This window comes from Sinocyclocheilus anshuiensis, unplaced genomic scaffold (genome assembly GCF_001515605.1).
Source record: "Sinocyclocheilus anshuiensis isolate Anshui unplaced genomic scaffold, SAMN03320099.WGS_v1.1 scaffold258, whole genome shotgun sequence".
Taxonomy (NCBI): domain Eukaryota; kingdom Metazoa; phylum Chordata; class Actinopteri; order Cypriniformes; family Cyprinidae; genus Sinocyclocheilus; species Sinocyclocheilus anshuiensis.
The window spans coordinates 117,561-127,639 of NW_015547636.1; the positions used below are offsets into that span (position 1 = coordinate 117,561).

At 34.9% G+C, this 10,079-nt stretch overlaps 2 protein-coding genes across 4 annotated transcripts in view; both read right to left on the minus strand.

The window, feature by feature from the left end:
• Positions 1–3,571, minus strand: part of abcd1 (ATP-binding cassette, sub-family D (ALD), member 1) — a 23,734-nt gene extending 20,163 nt beyond the window's left edge. The window contains exon 1 of the mRNA XM_016503929.1: positions 1,668–3,571. Coding sequence (XP_016359415.1) covers positions 1,668–2,591 — 924 coding nt within the window. The 5' untranslated portion in view covers positions 2,592–3,571. The remainder of the gene's footprint in view (positions 1–1,667) is intronic.
• Positions 3,572–7,241: 3,670 nt separating this feature from the next.
• LOC107701815 (coiled-coil domain-containing protein 120-like) overlaps positions 7,242–10,079 on the minus strand; it is a 54,836-nt gene continuing 51,998 nt past the window's right edge. For all 3 annotated transcript variants that reach the window (XM_016503931.1, XM_016503930.1, XM_016503932.1), the window contains one exon: positions 7,242–8,802. In XM_016503931.1, the coding sequence (XP_016359417.1) occupies positions 8,697–8,802 (106 nt within the window). In that variant the 3' untranslated portion in view covers positions 7,242–8,696. The remainder of the gene's footprint in view (positions 8,803–10,079) is intronic.

Genomic DNA, 10,079 nt, shown 5'->3' on the forward strand with positions numbered 1-10,079 from the left:
TCTGTAAAGCTGCTTTGCAACGATTTGCATCGTGAAAAGCGCTATACAAATAAACTTGAATTGAATAATTATAATCATATTATTTTAATTATATTTTATATATCATATATTTTATATTTTAATTATCATATTATTATAATTATATTATTTATTTATTGTTAAAATTATATAAATTCTCTTTTTCTACTTTTGATCAATTTAATGCATCCTTGCTAAATAATAGCATAAATTTCTTTCAAAACCCAAAATCTACTTAATTGAATAATTAACCTTCATACTGTCAGTATTATAAAGTCAAAAGAAGTAATTAAATCTGGAAATGCATTTGTGTTTGTTTAGCACTTTTTACAATTAATATTATTCTATACAACAAAAAGTGCTCTACAAAACCCCATCAAGCAAGCCAATTATATTAAAGTGCCCCTATTGTGGATTTTTGAAAATTACCTTTCATGCAGTGTGTAAAGCCTGTGTTATACTTTCCGTGTCCGCGAGTCCGCTAGGGTCCGCTATGGTATGCGTGACGTAAAAATCGTCATCGGAGAGTGTGCGCGGAGGCTCTGAGCGGACATCCGCGTGCCTCCCATTTTTTGTGCCCGTGCTCAGTAGGCTACTGTGCATGCGCAGGCTGTGTGAAGAAGCCCGTTGCTACTCGAACGTGTACAATCCGTCGATAAATCAATATAAAGACAGCCAGATGTGCAATAACTCTGGGCAATTATTTGTTCACATGTTTGTTTATTGTTCAAGCCAATCTACTACGCATGTATGGAACACGTCCACGGAGCGGACCATCAGCGTATGCTTTCGGAAGTATAAATACAAGTAGTCCGCCTCCGCGCTGTCCGTGTACGCATCCAGATTGCTCATGCGGAAAGTATAACACAGGCTTAACACAGCTCTAAGTGAATGAAAACATCCTGGAAAGTTTTAAATCTGAAAGTGCACCGTGTATAAAGTTATTGTGTCTCAAAAGAAAGAGTCAACTCTGAATCATTTAAACGAGTCTTTTTTTAAATGAATCCCAAGCCGTTTTTAAAACGAATCCCAAGCGGTTTCATGTTGACATCAACATAAAACATTAGCATTTTGCCCGCCCACTTGTTGGTCTTTTCGCCTTGGTCTGAATGAAGATGCAAATTCATTCTTTGCCACTAGGTGGCACTTTTGGAGCAGTAAAAATAGCGGTTTCCCCAGTAACGCTGTGCACAAAGCAGTATATTATAAGACAATGAAAGTGTTTTTTTGACCTTGCATGCATGTCAACCTGCTGTTGGGGACTCCCAAAACCAAAATATGAACCTTTCATTACCCATAATAGGGGCACTTTAATGGAAAACATATAATATATAGTATAATTACATGTTGTATAAGGCAATAATATTACATTAGTTGAATTTGTTAAAAATAAATAATTAGTATTAATATTTAATTTATATGTTAAGCCAACACAACATAAAATATAAAATAAAAATAATAAGATAAACAAGAATATTAAACAATTCTTCTTAAATAATAAAAAATAATGAAAATTAGTTTTAAATACCGTGTTCACACAGTATGACAAAGAGCAGCGTGAACATGCTGCTAAACATCTCCTTTTGTGTTCCAAAGTCATGCACATTTGGAAAGACATGAAGCTGAGTAAATGGTGACAGAAAACGTACCTTATGTCCTCCATAGAAGGCAATCTCCTCTGAATTGGCGATGATGCGTGAATGCATGTATCTCAGGTCGCCTTTCCTCCTGGCTTCTTCGGCCACCAGCTTACCAAAGCGGGGCGAGAACGCTCTCAGAATCTTGGCAGTAAGTGCCACCACAATGCCAGCTATGATGGAGGGCCATGTGGTGTTGGCACCTTTCGACTCGCCTGTTTTAATGAGCGTGTAACAGGTCACCACTACATCGAGGATAGGCTTGGTCAGGTTCGAGTACAGATGAGCCACAGAGCCAGCGAACATCACCACATCTTCAGTCAAAGACTGATCAGGGTTCGCCAGCCTGCCATCCATGTTGCTTACACGGTAATACGTTTGATCACTGAAATACATCATGTAGGCATGGGTGACCAATCGGGTGCGAAATGCGAGGGTCAGCTGACCCTCCAGGTAACGGATGGCACTGTTCACAAACGTGGCGGGAATGGCAATGAGCAGCCATTTGGTTAACTCAACCACAAACGCCCTGGGGTCTTTCTTCACAATGGTTTTCACTATTTGCCCATCCAAATTGGCTACATAGATGGAGAGAAAGGTGCGTGAAATGAGAGCTAGAGAGTGGAAACCGAGCAGGCCGAGTTCTTTGCAGAAAAGCCGAGGAAAGAGGATATTCAAGAGACGAATCAACCTCACGAAGAATTCGCGGTTTACAGCCGGGGAGCTTTTCTTTTTCTTTGTAGCTTCCACTTCTTGGGGTTCTCCATTGGCAGTAACCGGGTCGGTGCCCTTAACCTGTTTACTAGTCCTTCTCTTGAGCTTGCCATATACGTAAGGGGAAAGTTTTTTTGCCCCATACAGCGCAACAAGAAGGACAATGGTGTTTCTCACAAGGGGTTTCTTCAGCTCGGAGGGCAGTTTTGAGTACACAGACATTTTTCTTTGTAGCTTATCAATACTGAGATCATTCAAAATGAAAGTTATTGAAAAGCAGGTTGCTAATGTACACAGCTATATGGACGTCTATTCATGTAAACTAATGTAAATGTGATTTCAGCAAACTGACAGCATGTCTAACCCGTTCTATTCTAAATCTCAAACGTTTCAGAGACAGCAATGAGATTAAATGGAGAAAAGTGGAGAGTTGCGTGTAATTCTGTTATTAAGACCCTGCAATCTCACAAGTGTCTCCTCTAAGTTTCAGAAGAGAAATAAACTCAAATATTTCTCCTTCTAACAAACAATCCGAGCCTATGCCATACGCATTAAGGCCTGTAACTGTATGTCAACAGTCTCATTTGTGTCTATATTTGTTTCTGCTAAGTTTTAGGAGAAACATCTGAGACAGTTGACACTTATGACAGATCACCTCTGAACGAATTCTGTGGGAAATGTTTGTTTATACGATAAAGTAAAAAATGTTAAATGTTAGTATTTTGTAAGTAAAACGTAAAATATACTTAAAGTGGTAAATAAACTGGCAAACATTTTCTGACTTCAGAGGTAGTTCAAATGACAGCTAGCAAGTCAAGCTAATAAACTTAAGAGCACTAACGTTAACTTAAAAACAAAGAGCGGGGTGACACAAAAACTATATAAAACACTATTTACACGTTTACATCTCCACTATATTGAATCAAACAGCATGTAAATATAAAATAAGTGTCGTTTGAGCCGCGCTGCTAGCGCTGCTGGCTAATATATTCACTTTACTTCACCTTCCTCCGTCTAACTTTCCGTCTGTTTTGATCCACGTAAAAGTCATTTTCGCAGCGGATCGGAAATGTGGCAGACCCTCATCGTGACGAGCACATGCAATCCCTGTAATTTAACTTAATAAACGGTCCGAATGCAGAATAATAGCCGCCGGTGTGTGTCTGAGTGCAGGCGTAAATCCATCAGGATCACCGGGTCTCGGTAGAATCGCAGTAAACTGCGCCGATAGGTGGAGTAAACACGGACATTACTCACTTACGCCACATATTACAAAAGTCACACACTGTTGTTGTCATCATCACTAGCGTTTCCCCTTATTATTGGCTCTGTTAGTTTTATTCTGGCAAGATGTATTGTTGTATGATATATATCTATCTATAATTCGATTCACTTTACAGCTTTGGCACGATTGCAAGTAACACAATGTCGCCACAGACGGTAATAAATGCAGAAAACATTTAGTAATATGATCAGAGGCGGACAGTAACTAAGTACATTTACTTGAGTATTGTACTGAAGTACACTTTTTGAGTATCTGTACTTTACTTGAGTAGGCTATTATTTTTTCTGGAAACTTATGAATTTAACTTCACTACATTTGAAAGACAAATATTGTACTTTTCACTCCACTACATTTCTATCAAGATCCTCGAAGTAGAAAGTCGTTAGCAGCTTATTTATTAGCAATTATTTCTCAAATATTACAATATATAGCCTACTGCTACTGTACATTTAACATTAACTTAAGTGGTATGAAATAACTGGATGCAGCTGATTTCCTGTTGGACGATCTGAGCGTGCTCGTGAATCTTTTGATTCAGATCGGGACTTCGGATCGCCTATTGCGAATCTTTTTTTTTATTAAACAGTACAAAACATCAAACCAATAAGGCAGTATAGTTATAAAAACAAAAAGAAAGACAGACACAAATAGGCTACAATACAAATACAAATCTTTAAGAAAAAATTAACAGTGGTTTTACTAGCCTACAGTAAAAGTCAAGTAACAATGTTTTTTGTATAACCACAGTTTTACTACAAATACCATGGTTAATCTAGTGTAAGCAAAACCATGGTTAATTTGTGGTTACCATGGCTTAACTATAGTAACCATGTTTTATTCACCTTAAGAGGACATAGGTTGAATAGCCTATAAAGATGCAGTTTTCACTGCTTTAGGATTAACAGAACTTTTGAGAAGTTCCATATAGGCCTACTTGTCAAGATCAACTTTAAATAAAGAAAAGAGAAGTTTGGAGTCAGATTATTGTTTATGTGAAATGTAGCTAGCAGGAAACACAAATTAAAGTTGTATTTTCCTATAGGCTATTCTCTTTTGAGTAGTCAAACAATCCAAAGAAAACATCTTTAAAACAGAAAGAAAAGTCAGTTACAAAATAAGATTGGATGAACATTTAAAAATCTGACCAAGATGTCTCTTTGTGGGTACATTTTCAAAACAAGAATGACATCTTCATCAGAAGGGTGACTAAAACATCAACTCACTTCAATGCCTGATTTATAATTATGTCATTAAGCTTTTTGTTAAATTTTAATTTACTCATCATTAATCTGTTGATCGTCCCCTTATTTAAGGAGAGAACTATAGTTTCCAAAGTCTGACATTGCTTGTTATGATTTTCAAGGGATGCTATAACATGTCCCCAATATCCAGCGACTACTAAATTGTCCCTATAGCAATAATTATGATCAAATAATTAAATGCCTGTTGTCTGCCATTATGTCCCCACCAATGCCAAAATCAAATACGCCTTCTTTCAGTCATCCAGTCAGTGCATGTAGGCCATGTTAAATAACACAGACCACTACATATGACCAAAAACACTTTATTAAAAACAAACTTTGTACAGTCTTGGTTTTTCATTAGATTTTTTTTTCAATAGAGATATAAAATGTTGAAAACCAAAGAGAAAACAGCAAATTAGCCTATACAGTTAGAAAGGTTTCTTCCAAAAGCGATAAAACATATGAGCAGGGAAACAGCAAATAAAGAGAGTTCGGGAAGGAATTTTAAAATTGAAACTGAGGAAATAAAATCCTCAATAGTGTCCAAAACATGTAGGGAACATCTTCAAAAAGATTTAACATTTGGTACAGCAAAACAGATATGACAGACTTCATTGGTTTTATTTGCCTCCAGTTCGAATCAACAGCTATTAAATTTTATCTTTAATCAAAAATAAAAGGCTGTTATCCTTCATATTCATCGTCCTTTAGATCATTATCTAAAGTGAGTGCAACAGGATCTTTCAAAACATTTGAAATAGATCACCTTAAATGTCCTCAGCAAGGTTTTACAAGCTTCATAAACATTCTGCAACCTTCTCAACCGTCTCACGGGTGTTAAACTCTGTTTTTAAGAAAAGAAAAGTTATTTCTATTAGAGACACTTCCATGCATTAGTGGTGTTGATTCAAATGGACAGACCACAATCAGAGCAGCTTTCAGTGTAGTCCTGAGACAAGCACGGCAGCATTTGGTGACAAAGTATCTGAGAAAGTTTGGATTGCTTCAGTAAATTCAACTCTCAGCGTTATATTCTACAGATATATTCATGGTGAAGGCATCTGACATGTAGAAGCTTTTCAAGACCTACATCAAGTTGCCTACATAACAGTGAACCAAATAAAAATCAGGGAACAATAGAGAAGGAGTAAAGAAGAACCGATACCCGCATGCATTAGTACATCAAGGTTTTTTTCTGAAGGGAAATTAGGTCCCTTTTTCTGAAGTCATTGTTTCTACAAGTCTTCCCCGCCACATTTGCTAGGCACAATGGTCAAAGGTTGGCATCCTGGCATTAGTAGGCAACGCCACATTCTGAGTATCACTATTCAAATAAATTCTAAAGGAGGATGCGGGAAAATTACTAGTCTTGGCAAAGTCCTGATTTGGTTAATTAATCCTTTTCATTTCATGCAATCTAATTACTGAAACATACAGTAAATATTGACATCTGCAGTCAATCCGATAGGAAAAACAATGAACAATTGCAATTAAGGGGCTAGACACAAGAAGCTGGTGATTCCAAAAGGGTCTGGCTGCAGCTGGCGCTTGCACTCTCAGACTTGCACTCTCAGACACTTGCACTTCCGCTAGCGACGTCACTTGCAGTCTTTATTATTTTTTATTTTGTTCTATTTATTGATTAATTTTTGTTTGAATCTCTCAACATTTTACAACAGTAGCCAGGTGGTGAAGACAAGAAAAAAGAAACTAAATTACAAAGGCACTTGCAATCGCCACTTGCACTCTCCGATACCTGCGACGTCACTTGCAATCGACACAAATGGTGCATGTTGCCAGTGGAGACAAGACGCTGTGGTGATTAAACGATTAAAACTAATTTAGTACCGTAACCTACAGGGTCCTGCAAGAAAAAGACAAGACCCGCAAATCCGTGACCAGAACAGCAGAATATGAACGCATGCGCAGTCTCTCGTTAAGCGTTTACTTCTTGTAGAAAAACAAACACGTGTCTGAGAGTGCAAGCGCCAAGCTGCAGCCAGACCCTTCTCGGTGATTCTTGCGACAAGCACTGCACCTGGCCGGACGCTTTGCATGCATCTGCAGTGGATGCTGCTGATTTGAATGGATCCAGAACCCCCTCAAAACAGACCATGGGGCTCCTCCTAGTGGCCAATGATATAAATTCCTGATAGTTTTAGAAGGAGTCTCAGCGAAACATGCAACATGATTCATATTTCACCCCAAAATCAAACGAAATAAACGATTATAGTATTTTGTTAAACAGGCCTATTTTTCTACTATTTTTATTATTATACCTTTTAAAAAAATAATAATAATAATAGTATTTTTTTGACAGTATTTTATAAAATGATCTTCTCCCTAAATAAAATGTAGCCTATTTTTATATTATTATTATTTTGCATTTTGACATAATTTTCATGAAAACTAAGCACATTTCCCTCTCAGTTCTCATTATCATAATGCATCCGGTTGTTTTGCTTTTGAGCATTTTTATATTTCTCATTATTCTTAGTGATCATGCACATTATATTTTTAGTACAGTAATTCAAGTTAATCCTGTCCAGAAAGGATTCTTTTTTTAAATCAGCATAAATCTAGCAAAACAAATACTATGATGATCCTTAAATCCATTAATATGATTTATTTTCTATTCTCTTACAGTAATGAGAAGTGCTTTTTCTAGTCATGAAATTGTCATAATGCACATCTTTTTTCAGGTTCTGATTTCCTATTTTAAATAATGTAGACCAAAACAATAATTTTTTCTTGTGATTTTGAAGTGAAATGTGTTCTTGACAGGTTTCATGAGATTCAACCTTTCATTCTGGTTCCATTTTTGTAGAAAATTCAATTTTTATATATAAAATGTCATTTATTCTTTATTCTACCTGTAAATTTCTCTGTTTTCGTTGTGACTGTGTATATTAATACCGGTATATAATTACAGCCTGAGGAAGAAAGCATCATAAATATGAGTGATACAGATGTTGTTTGAGCCGCACAGCGACCTTTGTGGCATTCTTATGTCATCATCCTGAATGAGCACATTTATACTCCTCCACGTTATGATTTAGTTACGGAATTATAAATTTCATGAGTCCCTGACTCATATAACAGTCCATCAAAGTATAAGATTTGGCTTGGTTCTTTTCTCCTAAATATTTTCAAATTGCTACTCAGAATGACAAAACCAAAACTCAAATGATTAAGTTTGTCTAAACACAGTCTTCTTGATTGTAATTTGCATAGAAATATTTCCATAAAAACGTTGAGAAGATCCTGATTCTATTTCAAAGGGCCTTGCATGTCCAGTACTACTTGTGGAAGGTCTCACCAGCGAGCAGCGACCAATACTGGATTCTCATGAACAACAAGAGCTCTTTGTATATATTTTGTGACAAATCCATATCAAGGCTGGAAACAGTTTGATAGAATGAGCTCACATTGTTCACTAACAGGAATGTGCTGACATATTGTCTCTTTTGCCAGAGATTGCTACTACTTTTGCTGATTAAAAGGGAAACTATCATAAGAAGTCTGCAGGAACCCAGAGATGATGTGAAACTAGAAGACAGCTTGATTTCATGCTGAAAAGGGTCTTGAGTACAAGTATACTTAGCGCATGTTAGTATAACAAGGATGCTAGACTGATTTCTGTCAGAATTCTTAAATTCTAACTGCTGAAAGGAAGCAAAAAGTTGTTTTAATAGTCCATTTTGGCATTCTCTCAGTCTGCCATTCTATACACACGTAAGCTGGTGTTTGCTGTAGTCTCTTTGTGTTTGCATGAGTGTGAGATTGTTGGTTTGCGCGTCAGACCAGCGTGCCTGGTGTGGGTCTGTCATTACCGCTCTCTTTAAGTGTCATGTCCTGCATCTTGGATGAAAGGGTATCTTGGTACAAAGAAAGCTCCATCGACCTATAAGTGACAAGAAAGAAGAGGTAAAAATCAGATGACATTGAGGAAAATCAAATATATATAGAACAATGTATCAGAGTTTCCACAAACATAAGCAGCTCAGCTACTGTATTTTTAACACTGAAAATAATAGGAAATGTTTTTTAAACAGCAAATCAGCATATTATGATTTCTGAAGGATCATGTGACGCTGAAGACTGGAGTATTGATGCTGAAAATTCAGCTTTGCATCAAAGGAATAAATTATATTTAAAAAAAATAGAAAACTGTTCTTTTAAATTGCAATAATATTACCAATATTTTACAATATTGTACTTTTAATGTGGGCTTATTGAGCATCAAATATTCTTTAAAAAAACATTTGAAAATCTTACCAACCTCAAACATTTGAATGGTAGTGTATAAATATAAAATATTTAAAATGTTAATTTAATGTTAATTGGTAATTCTTGTTCAAGGATCACGACACATTTTTTTTTAAATGTAATTGATTCCTGTGATAGCTCCAGTCCTCAGTGTATTAAAACAGAAAACAGTTATTTATTAGTTTATTCAAATAGAAAACAGTTATTTTAAATGTCAATAATATTTCACAATAATATTTCAAATATTTCAATATAAAATAATTAACGTTAATTTAATAACATACTATTGTTTATTCAAAATATATTATTATTATTATTAATTCCTGTTCATTCAAAATATTGTGATGAAAATTGCATTACAAAATGTATTAGTATATGCAGAAAAGAACATAATATCTAATGTAATAATTAATACAAATGTATTAAATGTACACTACCACTCAAAAGTTTTTGAATTTTTTTAAATGTTTTTTTTAAAGACGTCTCTTCTGCTCACCAAGCCTGCATTTATTTGATCCAAAGTACAGCAAAAGCAGTAATATTGAGAAATATTTTTACTATTTAAAATAACTGCTTTCTATTTGAATATATTTTAAAATGTCATTTTTTCCTGTGATTTCAAAGCTGAATTTTCAGCATCATTACTCCAGTCTTCAGTGTCACGTGATCCTTCAGAAATCATTCTAATATGCTGATTTGCTGCTAAAAAACATTTATTATTATTATTATTATTATTATTATTATTATTATTATTATTATTATTATTATTATTATTATTATTATTATTATTATTATTATTATTATTATTATTATTATTATTATTATTATTATTATTATTATTATTATTATTATTATTATTATTATTATTATTATTATTATTATTATTATTATTATTATTATTATTATTATTAT